This window comes from Sylvia atricapilla, chromosome 10 (assembly GCF_009819655.1).
Source record: "Sylvia atricapilla isolate bSylAtr1 chromosome 10, bSylAtr1.pri, whole genome shotgun sequence".
Classification (NCBI taxonomy): Eukaryota; Metazoa; Chordata; class Aves; order Passeriformes; family Sylviidae; genus Sylvia; species Sylvia atricapilla.
In genome coordinates, this window is record NC_089149.1 from 6785197 (window position 1) to 6803179 (window position 17983).

Genomic DNA, 17983 nt, shown 5'->3' on the forward strand with positions numbered 1-17983 from the left:
CAGCCATCCACTTGTAAGTCAGTGGGTAATCTTAGCACTTACATGACCTTTGGTCCATGAAATCTCACTTGAGATTTGCAGGGTCAGCATACATGTGAATAAAGATGGTAATTTTTCAAACACCTGAAAATTCTTTGACTTTATACTTAAAATCCTCTTGAGATGGCAAGACTACAGCTACTGAGAATTCTTAAATGTTGGGTGTTGTGTGCATCAGAGCCTTGCTGGTCATTCAGCCATACTTGTCTCTCCTATAGCAGCTCTTCAGCTGGCCTGTGTAGTTTGTGACAATGGCCAGAACCTGCTAAGCAAGAACATTAAAATAATAACAGTAAAGAAATAAATCTGTTGTTGTAGTCATTCTTAGTATCTCTTTCCAGCAATCCAGTGTTTGAGAGGTTTCAATTTTAATCTTAATTTAATTATGTTGATGGCAATGGCAGACAGATTTTGAATTATAGTGTCAGTCTGAGCACTGCAGTGAAGCTTTTCTTGCATTTTTCCCCTTAACCTGTGTGTTGTTTATCCAGTGTGATACAGGGAATGCCCCTGTTGTCAGTGCATTCTTCAGAGTACCTAAGGAGCAACAGCTGCTGCACGGGTAAAACTGCAGGAGAAATGTGACTCTGAAGATAGCCAGGGAAGCTCTGATTTTAGCAGGGTATCAGGAAATATCTTTTGAAATCTGAAATGTCAGTAGCAGTGACAAAAATGGCCCTGTGAGCTCACATAAATTTGTGTTGTACAGCTGTATGAATTGCAGATGGGGTTTAAGACTAGGAAGCCTGACTTTAAACGTTCTGTTAGTCTGACCACTATTAATCTTTACACAAATGAAGATAAACTAAGTAGGAGAAGGAGTGAATCTTCTCAGCTACATTATGGTGTTCTTACTAGACTAAGACTGTCCGCATTTTTAGTGTCTGGTTACCTGTAAAACTGTTTTGGAGCTGAAGCAGTAATATGCATCCAGCAGAGACATGCACTGAGCTTTTTTCCCCTGGTCTCTTCCAGGTTTCAGGAGATGTGTTATAAGGCTTACCTAGCAATTCGGCAGCATGCCAATCTCTTCATCAATCTTTTCTCCATGATGCTTGGCTCAGGAATGCCAGAACTGCAGTCCTTTGATGATATTGCTTACATTCGAAAGACCCTTGCATTGGACAAAACTGAGCAGGAGGCTCTTGAGTACTTCATGAAGCAAATGAATGATGCTCACCATGGTGGCTGGACAACAAAAATGGACTGGATCTTCCACACAATAAAGCAACACGCTTTGAACTGAACTGACAGCAAAGAAAACAAGAACTGATACCCCCCTTTGTGGGTACTGCACTGTTAATACCCGTTAGCAGCAAAGACTGGTTGCATAGGAATTGCACAAACCATGAACAACATTAGAATTTATGGCAAGAAAAGAAATGAATTGTTCAGACAACCGTTGGAAAATAATGTAAAACAGGGTTTCAGATAGCACTAAAATTATAAACTTCAAAACTTAAGCTTTAGTACGATGTGTGCAGGGACCTCGACAAATTAGAGAGATGGGCAATCACCAAGTGTATGAAGTTTAACAAGGGCAAGTGCCAGATTCTGCACCTGGAATGGGCAATCCTGGTTGTGTGTATGGATGGGGGAATGAGAGGCTGGACAGCAGCTGCAGAAAGGGACCTGGGGGTCCTGGTTGATGGCAAGTTGAACATGAGCCAGCAGTGCCCTGCAGCCAGGAGGGCCAACCCTGTCCTGGGGGCATCAGGCACAGCATTGCCAGCTGGGCAAGGGAGGGGCTTGGCCCACTCTGCTTGGCATTGGGGCAGCCTCACCATGAATATTGTGGGCAGTTTTGAGTGCCACAGTGTAAAAAAAAAATAAGCTATTAGAGAGTGTCCAAAGGAGGGCCACGAGGATGGTGAAGGGTCTGGAGGGGAAGCCGTGTGAGGAGCAGCTGAGGTCACTTGGTGTGTTCAGCTGGAGAAGAGGAGACTGAGCTCAGACCTCATTGGGCTCTGCAGCTTCTTCACGAGGGGAAGTGGAGGGGCAGGTACCGATCTCTTCTCTCTGGTGGCCGGTGACAGGACCTGAGGGAATGGCATGGAGCTGAGTCAGGGAAGGTTTAGGCTGGATGTTAAAAAAAAGGTTTTTCACCCAGAGGGTGGCTGGACACTGAACAGGATCCCCAGGGAGGTGGTCACAGCCCCAAGCCATTCAGAGCTCAAGGAGTGTTGGGACAAGGCTCTCAGAAACATGGTGGTTCCTGGGGTGTCCTGTGCAGGGCCAGGAGTTGGACTCAATGATTGATCCGTGTGGGTCTTTTCCAACTCAGCATATTCTATGATTTGATGATTCATGTTATGCCATAGGCTCAAAAAGGTGAACTTGGAAGAATGTTTCTTTTTCTCATTTGATAGGATAAATTAGAAGGAAAAAGAAAAAAAGTGCTTGTGTGAACATAAGAGTCCATCATGTCTTACCTTAGATCTGGTACAGCAGGTAGAGACTATGCTGGATTGTGAAGAATGGAAAGAGAACTCAAGTGATAGCAAATACTTAAATGCAGCATAGTTTAAAGGGAAGGAGTTTGAAGCTCAAAGATCTAAATAGTGAGAGGACAGTGCCTTTCAAATGTGCTCAGAGGCATGAACATTTTTGGGATTTGGGTGGCCCTTTGATTTCTGGGTCCATCATCTGCACAGTTTCTGAAAGCAGTAGGAAATAGGCCCACTCAGTATGGTGTTTCTTCTGCTCAGTATTTCTAGGGGTGCAATTCATACTTTCACAGAGAAACTCCCTATCATCCCCAAAAACTGACTAACCTGGAAATTGAATGGTCAGAATTGGGTTTAGTGCAACAGAGAGCTGTAGTGTTCATCTTAGGTTTGCTTTAATCTAACTTGAACTGAATAGATTTTTTTCATACATGTTTTCCAGAACCTAAAGAAAGGTGAGTTATTAAAATTATTGAAAGATTATTTTTTTATAAAGGCTATTTATATAATAGGAACTATTATTAATATATATTCTTTATTTACATGATTTGTCCAATATTAACTCTCTTAATTTTGCAACCCAGTTCTATCTGTCCAAGACTCCCGTTTTCATTAACGTCACTGAAGGTGACCAGACATACTCCTAGGACCAAATTCAGCCCTAGTGAAAGAGGACACAAGTACCAGTGAAGTAGTGGGAATATACCCACTAAAGCCAGAGGTGAACTTGGCCTAAGTCTCTAAAAAATTTTTGGGAATCACTCTTCACATTACTGAAGCGATATGCTGGCTGTTCCAAGAATGCTCATTTAAACCCTCAAAATTTGGGTCTACCATTTCTCCTCTTCCTTCCTCCCTTGGAAGTGGTTGTTGAATCCAGTAAGATACATCAGAAATAGCAATTTAGATTTTCAATATGATCAATAATTAGCAGTTCAGCAGACAGATGTGTTGGCTAGCTCAAAGCATGTGGAGTTACCAAACATTTTATAGCCTTGTCTGTTTTGTGCGTGTGTGTAATATATATTTGTAAATCTAGTTCTTGTCCTTTATCACAATTACAATGTGTGCAATCAATGAAATTGGCACCATGTTTTGAAACTGTTCAGAGTACCGAGGATTTCAGATTGCCCTTATGCACAACTTCAGGTAGGACTGTTTTTCTAATTCCTAAACAAGTTTTTTTAAAGTTAGTGAAACCCATAATAGTTCTGCAGGTGATGTTCACCCTAACATTTTAAACTTGCTAGATTGGCAGCACTTGAATTCCAAAGGTTTGGGGCTTTGGGGGGTTCAGCTTGTTCACTTGCAAACATGCACCAAGGTGCCACTCAGAAAGTGCAATACCACGTGTAATATAAAATATGCTGACAGTTGGTGTTAGATTAGAATATAAGCATATAAATAAACTGTACTTTGTGCAGGCTGTACTGATGAGGTAATGAGTGGTTGGCTTCATTTAGCAAATTGTAATATATTAAAAATGTGCAATCAATTACGTTATGAAAGACTTGGGGATTGTAAAGCCAAGGCTTTGGTGTTTCAAGACACTTTCAAAGTCAGGATCCTGCAGCTGATTACTGCACTCACGGATACTTGATGGTGTGGGGGGAAACCTGGTTTTGTGAAAACTACAGAAGCTCCGAGAATAGTATGGGAAATGTGAAGTTTTATTTCCTTAGTTCTATGAAATATTTTGGAGTAGTCCAATAGATATCCCATTGCTCTTTTTACTGACTGTTACATATTCCTTTTTGTTCATATGAATATTTTAACTCCTGCTAAGCTTGGTTGTACTTTCTAGAGCAAAATTACCCTTGTCTCTATTACTTTGCAGTCAACACACAATAATGGTTTAGCTCTTAAAATGGGTTAGTTTCAGTTTAAGTTTAGTTCACAAAATCTGAAACCCTGTTGGCTATAATTCTTAATTTAACTGAGTAAAACTGTTGCACAGACATCACATTAGGTGCTATATTACCATATTTATCTGGTGTTGAAACAATGCTTTACCTCGTTTATGCAAGGAATGGTCAGCCTTTTCCAGCCTGAGTGAAAAGATTAACTCAAATTTATTGGATGTTACGAGGCCAAATTTGTTTGTACTTCGTCCCTTCCTAGCACTTCTGTAAATATGAGTATAAATGTCTTTCAGTTCAAGCACAGTATTCTGCACCCTTTTTGCCTAGACAGAGAGGTATGAAGAGTCAGGCTCTATTTCCAGAAGCTACTGCAATTAAACCTTGTGCATAAGCTGTAGTACTTATGATGAGAATCAAATAGTAAAAGAAAGGAGACTTCAGAGTGGTACAGACATAATGCAGTTCAGGGTAATTGTAACCTTTCAACAGATTTTTTAAAAAGTACGAGAAACTCCTGGGCTTTAACCAGTTCTTTGCATAACCAGGATGGGCATTTGAAAAACATTCTGCCAGTGTTTCACAGAAGACAACAATCCTTTTCTCAGCTTCAAAGTGTTGAACCCTAATTGCTGTATCCTGTCACGGCAGTTCCGTGCTGACGTAATTCACTGAGGATAGTGGAGGCACTGTTTGCTTACCCTGGTGGAAATGAGAGGATGTCATCTGCTCTCAGTATCAGGAAGAAGATCTGCTTACACACCATGAAAGCACTTGTAACTGAGTCCTAGATTTTTACAGAAATAACTTGGAATTTGGCTTATTTTTAACTATTCCCACTTCACGGAGATTTGAAAATGCTCCCTTTGTTCTGGGAATCAGCTGCATAAAATACTAGAGTAGTTTATTCTGGGCTTCAGTTGAATCTGGGCACCTTGCTCCTGCAGAACTTCCTTGTAAGACTGCCAGAGCAAGGAGCCCAGGACTGGGCCATGTGTTCTATCACAAAGCGTCAGGAAATGATGTTTTAGTGAAATAAAATTTAAAACCAGTAACCTTTTCAGCTGTGAAACTGTGTTTGATATAATGACAGAACAGGCTGCTGCATATTAGTTTTACTTAGAATTACATTCATTGCTTTCCTATGAGTAGCAGTAAAAGTACCTATACTGATTTTATATATGCATACTTCTTTATCTGAAAGGGTGCATTAGCAGTTTTTTTCATAGGTGAAACAGACTTCCAGTATAATTTTAAATTTTTTTTAAGAAGGCTTTTAAATAAAACCAAAATTGTAAGTGGGTCAGTATCTTGTGGAAAAGATATGAGCCTGCATATTGAGGACAATATAGAAATTACCAGGTTTGTAAGACTTTTGTGTATGATTACCCTGCTGTCGGTAGTTTGGCAAGTTGTTTGTGGGTTTTTATGCCAACTTTCCTTTTTCTGTAAAGTATTAAATGCCTTTCAGTGGTCAGTAGCCCATGTTTCTTCACAATTTGAAGGTATTGTCTTTGCTTTGTCATTATATAACTGGCATGTTCAAATGTCTGTTCTTAAATAGTAATTATGAATTCCTCCTCTTTTGCATGTCTGTACAGGTTGCAGACCTGGGCTGGACCCATTCAAAAAAACAAATATCAGAAAAGCCACTTGGAATTACTATTTTTGTTGATGTCTTTGACATCTTGAAAATACTTCAAGTTAATGAAAATGGTGTGGTATTACAGAAAGAATTGTAACTTGCTGCTTCTAGGATTTTTTTTAACTTCTTTCACTTGTTTTAGTTTTACTTGAATGGAAGAACCACACTTGTTTTTTAAAAACACTATATAGCTGTGGATGTTGTTGCAGATTGTTGAATCCCAATTTAATTTTGCAATACATGTTTCATACAAATAATGGATTTGCATCTTTTTATTTTGTGCTGGAAGTTGTCTCAGTTTAGGTAAGGCTCTATCTGTCCAAAGTGATGTGTAGCACACCACCCCTGCAGCTGGTGTTGGTTTGGGGTTTTCCTTTGTTTAGTTTTATTTTTTTTTTTAAATCTGTTTTAATGAAGGGAAGCCAACTGGAAACTGGCCATAGAAGTTCTCTATTTGCATACACTAAGCAAACCTATAGGTGCTCTGCTCTTTGAGAAATTCGGATTTCACTTAATACTGATACAACACTCACTTCATCAGAATCGCTCTGGATTCACAACAGCATATGAAATCAGAATTAGGCTGTTTGTGTATCAGAACTCCAGATTATTTATTCCTATGATTCACTATGGAAGGTTCTCATAAGGAGAGGAATGTTTAGTAGCAGCTCAGTTAAACACTTCATAGTTTTATTTTGAAATAATCTTTATTAACAAAATAGCCTTTTCAGCTCTCTGAAATCTTGTCTACAGTTTGTTTAATTCCTGTCACTTCAGTATTTTTGTTCTTTGCTAGCTTAAATGTTTCCTCTTCCTACTCTTTTGTAGCATACAGACTTGTTGAAGTCACACTCAGGAAAAAATCATTTTTCTTCATTTGCCATACAGTGTTCTGGACTTCTGAGCTTTATGGGATAGACTGAAAAGTCTGAGGTCTTGCCGTGTTAGTGCTCCTGACTCTAAGCCAGAGGTGAATCCCTCTGTCCCTTCTCTTCTCTCTCCAACACCCCTCTGGGACATGCCCAGAGCATAAGAACATCATAAAATATTTGTAAGAGAAGATCAATTGAAGCAATGTTCTGCCTGTACTTTGAAGTTAGTGTCCCCACTGGTTTGTGTAAGTGTGTTTTAAGTGTCCTTACTGTCACTTCTGTATGTGATGCAATATTCCTGCGGCAGAAGGAAGGCAAAAAATATACTATTCTGTCTTGATTCTTTTTGAAATTCTGGTGCCTGATTCCCAGTAGTTATTAAACTGCTTCAGGAGCCATTCAGTTCAGTGTAACTGCATCCATTCTGTTAGGCTCCTGTTCCAGTAATAAATTTAATCACAGCTAAACATGACTTAATTGTATTGCTGAAGTTACTGAAAGCCTAATTCAGGCAAAGCTGGTTTTTTTCAAGAATCTTTATGTTTGTTGTAATTTAGTTAATTCTTGTGAGCCAAAATATGGATATTCATAGTTGGAATCTCATTCTGCCTTGTTTCTTTAACTATTTTTAATCTATTTTCAGGCTTTATTAATAATGTTCTATATCCTGAATTATCAGCTGTCCCAGGCTGTCCAAAATTGTCTTACTGTTTCATTTGGGGCTGGGAAAAGAAAAGGAATAGATAATTCTTCTTGTCTTATAGGAGCTGTGATCCAAATTCTTTATTTCTCATTTGAAGTTAAATGTGTAATTCATTATCTGAAAGTATCATCCTTTCTCTTTGCCCCTTGCACCTCTTCAAGTATTAACTGTGAATATCCTACACTATTAAAATCTCCTTCCCTGGTGGAGAAAAGGGCTTTAAATATATATGGCTGCAGTTTGAAGTCCTGGATTCTTGGGCTTGAAATTTTCTAAGTATTGTTGTCATTGTAAATGGCAACACAACTACAGAATTTTCACAGAACCATTTAGGTTGGCAAAGACCTTTGGAGTTCATTTAGAACTGTTCAGAATAGAACAGGATGCCCAGGACATTGTCTAGCTGGGTTTAGAGTCTGTCTGAGAAAGAGGAATCTGCAGTCAATCTTTTTTTCATAATGTTTAATATGAAATATCTTCTGTTTCATTGCCTGATGCCCTTTCAGTGGGCATTGAGAAAAGCCTTGCCTGTCTTTATTCCTCCCTATCAAGTATTTATGTACATCGACCAGACGCCCCCTGGGCTTCCTCTTTGACCAGGATACAAATCCCAGCTCTCTCAGCCTCCTCTCCTACCCTTTATAGCCCTTCATGGACCCATTCCAGTTACATCCACGTCAGGTTTGTACTGGGAAGCCCAGTGCTCCAGGTGTGGCCTCGCCAGTGCTGAGCAGAGGGACAAGGGGAAGGCTCACCTCCCTTGAGCTGCTCTTCCTAAGGCAGCCCAGGATCCTGTTGGCATTTTGGGTGAATAAATAGAGCTCAGGAGGGTGTCAGCTCTTGATGCTTCTGTGTAACTTCATTGAAGCTAGGAGCAGTTACCTGTCTGCACCAAAGGGAAAGTAAAAACCTACACCAGTGCTTCAATTATCTTTTAAAAATGAGACAATGACCTTTGAAATAACCACTACTGGGGCAGGGGGAGGATGTTGCCGTGTGTATGTCATTCTGTGATAAAGGTCTGTGGTAAAGTAGGTAGAAAGCAAGACATTTTTAGTAATAATGGGCCAAAAAGTATTTAAGATGCAGCAAGATGCATGTGTCATCATACTGAGAATAGTCTTGCAGTACTTTAAATAAAAAATACCACAACCCCTTTTTTAACCCTTCTGCTGTGCTATTCAAGTAACAAAAGTTTGGCCTATGATACTTATTGTAGTTCATATTCATGGGAAACTGTAAAAAGTCTGCTTTTTATTTATCTTCGCGGTCTGTATCATGCTGTTTATTAAAAAAAAAAACAACTTTGGTTTTTATCACACTTTTGAGTGTTAATGTATATACTAACAACTAAATTAAAATGATATGGTTGGTACACTTGTGAACTCTGAAGCAAGAATTTAAGGAATATTCCGTCTCGGTGTGTGATTTGGTGTTGCAGCTCTGCCTTTGAAAAAGGCTAGGAGAAAGGAAATAGAAATTGCATCCCTCAGTTGATTTGGGGGGAACTGAAATAGAATTTGCATTATTTAGGGGTGAAAAGTCCAATATGCATGTAGCATTTGTTCTTGTAAATGCTGATCCTCAAAATAAGTAATTTTATTTTAGTTTTAGACGTGGGTTGTAAAAAGCTGTGACAAGAGAGATGATGTTACTGAAGTGTTTCAGCTGGATGGTTTACAGTCCCTGCTAAATCACTCTGGTTTGGAAAAATATGCTTTATGCTTTCATTACCAAAATAATAATTTAAAAAAACAAACAAACAAAGTTCTATTTTTTTATCCAATACTAATTTTGAAAGAGTGACAAACGTATTTGGGGAAAATTCTCACTGGCTGTATAAGACCATGAGTGCATGTCATGGTCTTGGACATGTTGGCCTACTTTGGACTCCAGTTGCTAACAAACTGGAAAGGATTTGAGTTTTCTTGTGAGGATTTCACTTTTTTTTTTTTTTTTTTTTTTTTTTTTTTTTTTTTTTTTTTTTTTTGGAGGGATGAGGCAAGTGTCAGGGTTTTTAATCAGGCCCCTTCAAAACATTTTTGTCCTCAGTCAGCTCTAAACTTTGTACATGGTCAGTCAGTTCTGTTTCAGGTCACACTGCCCAGCTTTGAGAAGGGCTGTGTTCCAGCAGGTCTCCGTCTGTGCTGGATCAACTTTACAATAAAAGATGGGCATCATCATCCTTGTATTTATTTTGAAACTTCAGTGGAGCTCTGGTCTGAAAAGCATGGCTGAAGGTTTGGAACTAGCTACTTCAGCAACCTGAACTAACAGGTTAAACTTGTGTTTAATATCAATAAGTTGAGATTTACCTTTCCTAGTAACTATAAAATGGTTGTGAGTGGCTACAACTGCGTGTTAGTTGCACAGGATGGTTCAGGATAAGAGGTTCATCAGCTCTTGTTCAAATACAAATTTTAGCCTTCACTGCCATTTAGTGCCAGGGTGTGATTTTTGTGGTAGTTCTAAGTCTAAACATGAAAAAAAAATCACAGAAAATTTGCAAAATAATGCTGGTGAAACAAGAAAGATTTGCAGTGTGGGCAGTTTGCTTCAGCGTGGGAATCTCAGTAAGCCCTCCTGATTTTATGCTTAAAAATCAGTCTGTTTTCCAACCTGTCTCAGAAAGACTCAATTTGAAGTCTGAACCCATGTAATAAAAAAGCTAAGAACCTGATGCTAGACAAGATATGTCAAGTAACCTCCTACATGTCCTTTTAAACACTAACAAATCTACCTCCAGTGAAGATTATCCTCATGAGCTATGCTAACAGTGTTCATTGAAGAAAGGGTTTACCCCATGCTTATTTTGGTCAGGATTCATCCCACTAATTGAAATGAGCATCATCTATGTTGCCCCTTTAAACAAGAATGTGAATATCACATAGGCTTTTCTGTATTTTCAGTTGGAATCTGTTCTGACTGATTAAAATCTCACCCAGAACTCTCTCAACATCCCAAGCACGTGGTGGTTTAGAAAACACGACTCATTTAGGCTTTTCTGTCTAAAGCATTGATAGCTCTGTTTGATGCGTGTGACTTTGAACTGCATCTGCAGCTTCAAAGGGGATCCTCCTCAGATGTTTTTCTTTCACTTAAAGCCTTGTCTTTTTATCTGACATAAGTGGTGTTGGGCTGTGCTGCTTTGGGTGGAGAATAAATCAGTCAAAAGGTACAGAAGATGCTTTGGTCGGCCTGAGTTTGCCTCACAAGCAGGACTGAAATCAAAGCAAAGATTTGGGCTTGGGTTTGGGGTTTTTTTTTCTTCTCCCTTTGCTACGTATGGATTTTAGGTTCTCATCACTGCCCTCCGCTGGGAACTGGGGAAAGTGCTTTCCTGGAACCCTTGTATGGAAAACATTTCAGTGAATAGGGGGATAAGTATGTGGGCATCCGCCCATTTGGGTGGCTATAGCAAATTTGAGACCTTTAACACAAGCTGTCCTGGGGAAACCTCAGCAACCATGGCTGCAATAAAAAGCACAGAACAAACTGAACTGGGAGACCAGGAACTTGTATGATTGGTAACTCAGTGCAGGAGATCATAGACATACAACATTTATTTAATGTCTGAGGGCTCAGCAGTGTGCCAGCAAAAGGACACCTTTAGTCCTGTTTTGCTGCTTACCACCAAAACTATGTGATCGTAGGATGAAGCTCTTTCCATCTGGCTCTAAGCAAATCACGAGTTTTTCCTCATGTCGAGGTGAAACTTCTTGTGTTTTAGTTTATGGCCATCGCTCCTCGTCCTGTTGCTTGGACCCACCAAAAAGAGTCTGGCACCATCTTCTGGGCCCTGCCTTTGAAATATTTATGTGCTTTGATGAGATTCCCTCTCAGCTGTCTCTGCTGCACAGTAACCAGGCCCAGTCCTGCTGCCTCCTCACAGGAGATGTCAGACCCCTCCTCAGCCTGTGCCTCCTCTGGATCCTCTCCAGTAACTCCTTCTCTCTCTTGTGTGTATATATTCCTTTCTTGCACTGCATATATTTATCATACACTTTATATTGATTCTCCTGTACAGTAGCTCTAAGGGACAGCTTCTACCTTAACACAAAAAGTAAAGTTGAGCTTTATGAAGTTCCGGCTCTAATACCACCCTCTCCTTTGTGTAAAACCTGAGCGCTGACACTGTTCTGAAGCAGGCTCACATGCCGCCAGCCGCCTTCCAAGCCCTGCCCGGAGGCCCGCAGCTGAAAACGCGGCCGTGCTGACGCCGTCGGGTACAGACGAAACACAAACGAAAGGTTTGTTTCGGCCCCTCGCCGTCGCTATGGCGACGCCCGTGAGGCGCTCCCGCGGCCGGCAGGGGGCGCTGCGGGCGGCGGCCGCGGGCCCGTTTCCCGCCCCTCGCCCGCGGAGCGGCCGCGCCGGGCCGGGCCCGCGCCGAGCGGGGCGGGGAGCGGCCGCGCCGGGCCCGGGAGCAGCGGAGCGGCGCCGGCGGCCGGCAGGTGAGTCCCGGCGGCAGCGCCCGGGGAGCCGCCCGCGCCCTGGCCCCGCCGGGGAGGTGAGCTGTGACTCACGGCCTGGCCCGCGGCTCTCCCGGTGCGGCCCCGGGCCGGGCGCTCTCCCGCCGTCCCTGCGGGAGGATCGCGGCCTCGCCCCTGCCCGCGGCTCCGCGCCCGCCGCCGGGGCGGAGCGGTGCCTTTGCCGCGCTCCCGCCGCGGGCTCCCCGTGCGGCCTCCGCGCAGGCCGCGCCGGGCCCGTCGGGAGCCCGGCTCTCGGGGCCCGGGTCCCGCTTTTCAGGGCCGGGGAAAGCCGCTGGAATAGAACAGCCCGCCCTGCTGCCCCGCGGTCCCAGCCGTGGAGAAAAGGTTGAGCTTTTCAAGCGCGTACCTGGGGTGAGACTTGCGGTGTCAGTGCGCTGTCGGTTCTTCCCTTGCAATCACAGAAAACGGTGAGGGTACTGATACTTCTAGATCATGATATAATGTTAGAATCTATTCTATTTTTGCCTTGAAATAAAATTTTAGTTCAGAAAATATTTACTCTCAGGAAAACAATAGTTGCCTTGATCACGGCCCTGTTTTGCCTCCTTTAACCTCTGGTGCATGGCACTGACTGCAGAGGATCCTGGGCCCGCCAGTGCTCTTCAGTTATGGCAGCCCACATCACGTTCCTTGTTTGCAGCCTTTTCTTCTTCAAGACCATTTGTCCCGTATACAGCTCACGTATTTGTCTTTTGTTTCCAAATATTTTTCTGCTCTCTGGAGCTGCCAAGTGCAGCAAAAGCCAACTAACCTAAGACAAAAGGAAAAGAAATGCACCAGTGCGTCCACCTTACTAATTTTGATGCTCTAAACCGAAATTAATAGCAACTTCTTACGTTGCTTTCTAGCTTAAATCTCCGTAGATTCACTTTTTGTAGTATTTGTATCACTTGTCTCTGATTCTGTGGTTTTTTTGTTTTGTGCTAATGTTTTAAGTGGTTTAAAATGCTGTCACTCCATAGGGGAAATCCTGTTGAGCTGCTGCATTCACTACATTTGGAAGCTGTACAGCCATCAGCTTAGCTGCTCTGCTTCCTGAAGAGTCTAGGATTTTTGGTAAGAGAGCATGACTGTGTTAGTATTTTAAACACTAAACTTGTTTCTGAAGGGCTCTGCCTCAGCATGTCCTGTCTCTGACAAAAAGGGTGCTGGAGGGGAGGCTTGTAGATGACCCTGAGTGCTGGAGTACCTGGAGTTCTGACCTATCTTTAAGGTGACCCTTCTTTTGCTCCAGGAATGTGAAACTGGACTTCAGCAGTTGTGTGCATTTAGTGGGTTCTTAACTGTATCAAAATGGGCTGAGGAACAAGAAGGGGGAGTAGGAAAAAACTTTTGTATTTGATAAGCAGATTATCAAAATGCTTGTATTGTTCTATAATGTTCTGAAAGATAAACTAGAAACAAACAAGTCTAATTCTTTAATGTTTTTACTTTACAGTTCATGTAGACTGTTCAAAATGAATGAACATCCTAAAAAGAGGAAAAGGAAGACTCTGCATCCTTCACGTTACTCAGGTCAGTCTAGAGCATGAGTTATAACACTTAAGTAAGTTAATCTTTTTTCTCAGAATAACTTTACAAGAATGGACCACATGTGCCAACACATAGAAAAGCAGTGACCTGAAGGGTGGGGTAAGAAATCTTGGCTTGAATGGGCAGCACTCACTCTGCAGGGTCCTTTGTTGGGCCACTTTGAGCCAGTGCACCTGAAGGCTTTGCTCTGTACTCCCTGCACATGAGGGAACTGGCTTTAGCTGCAAATGAAGGTGATTCTGCTGCCACAGAGGGGAGGAATTCTGCAAAAGTTGGGGTGGGGGTAGAGAGAAGTGTTCAGCACTGAATAGACAACACACTTGTCAATGTCCTCTGTGGGAGCAGAGACCTGATTCTCCAAACATCAGGGCAGCAGCTGGAAGGTGTCAGTCACCACAGGAATTCTTCCAAAATGAGTGAAAATGTGAAAAGAATTTTGATGAACATGAAATACATCCGTAGCTACAACAAGACATGAGTACTTAAACTTTTTTTGTTGATATTTTGGTTTAGATTCTTCTGGTGCAAGCAGATACATAGACAACAGTGGCATTTTTTCTGACCACTGCTATAGTGTCTGTTCCATGAGACAGCCAGATGTAAACAGAGGTAAGACTGTGTTTGGGGTCTTGTTCTGCAGTTCTTTAATGTGTCATGTTCCTATTCATACAAGCAAATAGAACACACAATATATAGCAGGGGATTTCTGAGTGTCTTAGAACATTCAGACTCTTTCTTAGACTGCTGGGAGTTTGTTCAATTGTTACAACTGAAATACAGTTTTCAAACTAGAAACAATGACAACAAAAAGACCCTTCAATTTTACATTTATAATTGTGATTAAACTACCTCAAATACTTACTGTCTAGGTAACAAAGTTGATGAGTTCAGATGGAAACAGTTGCATTGAATTGTACTTGTACCTGGCAAAACAAAATGCTTTTTTTATAAAATATCCAATAGTGGGTGGAAAGCTAGCAGAGGAAATGAGATGATGGATTTTTAGTCTATCTGTTCTTCTTTTCAATTAACCATAAAGTCTGCAGAAGTTTTAGAAAGTATCATATTTTAAAATGTAATGTCCAGAAATATTGAGGAATATTTTTTTAATTGCATCTTTTAGATGTAACATTTCATTTAAGGATTTTAAGTTATTTTCTGTATAATCAGCTATTTTCTGCTGAAATCTTCTAGACAGAGTTGCTACTTTTTGAATTTGTTAGGTTTTTTTTGGGGGGGTTGCATGTATGGAAATAATTTTCAAGGTATTGTTACTTTTTAAAATGTAGGTCATGATGTGCTTAGTAGATAAATTCATGCAAGTAGAAAATATAAATAGTAAGTAAGCTAAGTAAGCTCTATGACTAAATCATAGATCAAGGAATCAGGATGATGCTAGTGTGGACAAACGATGACAAGGAAAGGCTTTTCCCTGCCCTTTGCAGGTAGATTCCACAGTCCTGTGCAGAGCCTGGACACAGATGATGACGGGAGCCCTGTGCACGCCGGGAGCTCTCACTGGAGTGGGGCACACTCAAACCTCGGCGTGCACTGCACAGACCCGAAAAGGAAGGATAAAGGTAAAGGTCAGTGTGTTTGCAGATGAGGTGCTGGCAGGTTGGAGAGCACACCTGCTGCTGTGTAACATGCAAACATGCATGTGTAAAAGCTGCTGCTTTTCATGTAACTTCCTTGCCTTGAGAGCAGTGGGGAAGGATTTATAGTTTCTGGTATTGCTTTGTTAGCTGAATATACAGCATAGTGTGGCAGGGGAAAAGTAACTGGTCTGTGCATTTGAAAGCTGCTGCAGCTGGCTGAAAAGTAAAAAATGGGCCCAGGTGTTTTCTAATGGGGTTTTTAACACTTTCTATTATGTATTTTCTCGTGCAGATAAAGGTACTAACAATGGAATGTGCAGAGACTTATGTGACTCACCTATATTCAGTGATAGCCCCACAGAAGAAGAGAAACCTCTAGATATCCAAACCGTAGAAATTTCTACAACAGAAGTGAATGCTGTAGAAGTTCATGATATAGAAACACAGACTGTGTCACCTGAGAAGCTGGAAGCTGAGGACCTTGAGGAAATCCCTCTGGAGACATGTAAAATCTTTGAGAAGAACCAGGCTTTGAATATCACAGCTCAACAGAAATGGCCCTTGCTGAGAGCCAACAGCAGTGGCTTGTACAAGTGTGAGCTCTGTGAATTCAACAGCAAGTACTTCTCTGATCTGAAGCAGCACATGATCCTGAAGCATAAGACATGTACAGACACTCACGTCTGTAAAGTTTGTAAAGAAAGTTTCTCCAGCAAAGTGCAACTCATTGAACACGTAAAACTACACGAGGAGGATCCATACATCTGTAAATACTGCGATTACAAAACGGTGATTTTTGAGAATCTGAGTCAGCACATAGCAGACACCCACTTCAACGACCACCTGTACTGGTGTGAGCAGTGTGATGTGCAGTTCTCCTCCAGCAGCGAGCTGTACCTGCACTTCCAGGAGCACAGCTGTGACGAGCAGTACCTGTGTCAGTTCTGTGAGCACGAGACAAACGACCCCGAGGACCTGCACAGCCACGTGGTGAACGAGCACGCCTGCCGCCTCATCGAGCTGAGCGACAGCTACAACAACAAGGAGCGAGGCCAGTACAGCCTCATCAACAAAATCAGTTTTGACAAATGCAAAAACTTCTTTGTGTGCCAGGTGTGCGGCTTTAGGAGCAGGCTGCATACGAATGTCAACAGGCACGTAGCTATTGAGCACACCAAAATATTCCCTCATGTTTGTGATGACTGTGGGAAGGGATTTTCAGGTATGTTGGAATATTGCAAGCACCTAAGCTCTCATTTATCTGAAGGGATTTATCTGTGTCAATACTGTGAATATTCAACGGGACAGATCGAAGACCTTAAAACTCATTTGGATTTCAGGCATTCAGCAGATTTGCCTCATAAATGTACTGATTGTTTAATGAGGTTTGGGAATGAAAAAGATCTTTTAAGTCATCTTCAGATACATGAGACGGTGTGATTGCTTTCTTGCCCTGTAATCAATTTGTTAGAATTGGAATTAATTTCCAGTCACTGGAATGTGATATTAAATACAATTTTAACAGCAATTTTACATTTCTAATGTTTTCATCTTTATATCAGTAAAGCATGTATAGCACTTGGTGTTGTGAATTTCCTTGTCTAGGCATTTCAGTAGGAATAATCACATTTACAGTGTGATGGATCAGATTTTAGGGGGAGGGACCATGGGAATAATTGCATGTTGTGATACCAGTTCTGACGGTCATCCTGATCTTTCATGTCTAGTGTACAAGACCAGCTCTCTTGAGTTTAAAAAGGCACAAAAACAAAGCAAGTACTTAATTCCATGCTTAAATAACCCAATGCTGGTCTCAGTTCCACAGGCAGGTCACGTTACCCTGTGTGGCAGCAGGTCTTTGCACTGCTGTGCAGCAATAGCACTGGCCTGCCAAAGATAAGGGTGTTCCAAAAGCTCCCAGGCATGGACATGTCCACATTCACTTACCAGCCTTCATTTCCCACCTCATGCTCCTGATAAGCTTCTTCAATTGTCTTGTTTTTCTCTTGGGATACCTTTCTGACCTCACTGTTCACTTTGTTCTATGTTTAAGTCCCTTCTGTGGGACTGTCCAACACATGTACAACACACTCTTCCACACATGTTCTGCATGACTCCCACATGATACTCCCTTTATTTACCCTCAGTTCCTGTCTTTTAATGCAGTGAGCAGACACACATTGCTTGCGTTTGGATTGGATCGTGTTCTAATTGCAAAAGGAATTGCAGTGATCCTGCTGAAAATACACAAAATTAATTTCTTATGTACAATCCTAATTTAGCTCTCACTGAAATTATGTGTCACCAACCTCTGACTAGAGCACACTTCTAGTAGTCTATATTGTAATAATTCTGTATGTTTTTAATTATCTTTCCACCACTAGTAACTTGAGGGATGTTATTTTAACTCTGTAAATTTTAAACTTTTCTATACGGGCTTAAAAGACTAGTACATAACAAAATTTTTACTACTCACTCTCAAATTATTTCACATATTTGTTTATGTTATATATAGCACTATCCTGCCATTAAAATCATTGGCAGTGAGTTTTTACAGTTCATTCTGCAGCTCTATTTCCAAGTGGATACTTGGACAGATAAAAAAACAAGAGTGGGGTCACTTAGATTATGCTAGATAGATACCACGGTGAAAATACCCATAAATTACTGGTGGACTTTACATTTTTTTCTTCATTGACTGTAAATTTGTAATGTAAGATTGTCTAATGCAAGCTTTGTATAGAGGTAATTAATGTATCAAACATATCTTGATCAGTGAGATTTGGTGTTACCA

The 17983-nt window shown here is 41.3% G+C and overlaps 2 protein-coding genes across 12 annotated transcripts in view; both read left to right on the forward strand.

The window, feature by feature from the left end:
* The window catches only part of PIK3CA (phosphatidylinositol-4,5-bisphosphate 3-kinase catalytic subunit alpha), a 30335-nt gene extending 24088 nt beyond the window's left edge, over positions 1–6247 (forward strand). For all 5 annotated transcript variants that reach the window (XM_066325760.1, XM_066325761.1, XM_066325763.1 and 2 more), the window contains one exon: positions 1015–6247. In XM_066325760.1, coding sequence (XP_066181857.1) covers positions 1015–1285 — 271 coding nt within the window. In that variant the 3' untranslated portion in view covers positions 1286–6247. The remainder of the gene's footprint in view (positions 1–1014) is intronic.
* A 5699-nt stretch (positions 6248–11946) lies between these two features.
* ZNF639 (zinc finger protein 639) lies at positions 11947–16767 on the forward strand. Of its 7 annotated transcripts, none has more exons than XM_066325754.1 (6): positions 12004–12019; positions 13021–13114; positions 13497–13573; positions 14105–14200; positions 15037–15177; positions 15482–16767. In XM_066325754.1, the coding sequence occupies exons 3-6, from the start codon at positions 13516–13518 to the stop codon at positions 16627–16629; spliced, it is 1443 nt and encodes a 480-aa protein (XP_066181851.1). In that variant the 5' UTR covers positions 12004–12019; positions 13021–13114; positions 13497–13515; the 3' UTR covers positions 16630–16767. The 7 variants fall into 7 exon arrangements, with proteins under 7 accessions (XP_066181854.1, XP_066181851.1, XP_066181853.1 ...); XM_066325753.1 differs by lacking the exon at positions 12004–12019 and adding an exon at positions 12392–12409; XM_066325752.1 differs by lacking the exon at positions 12004–12019 and adding an exon at positions 12400–12465.
* Positions 16768–17983: the final 1216 nt, after the last annotated feature.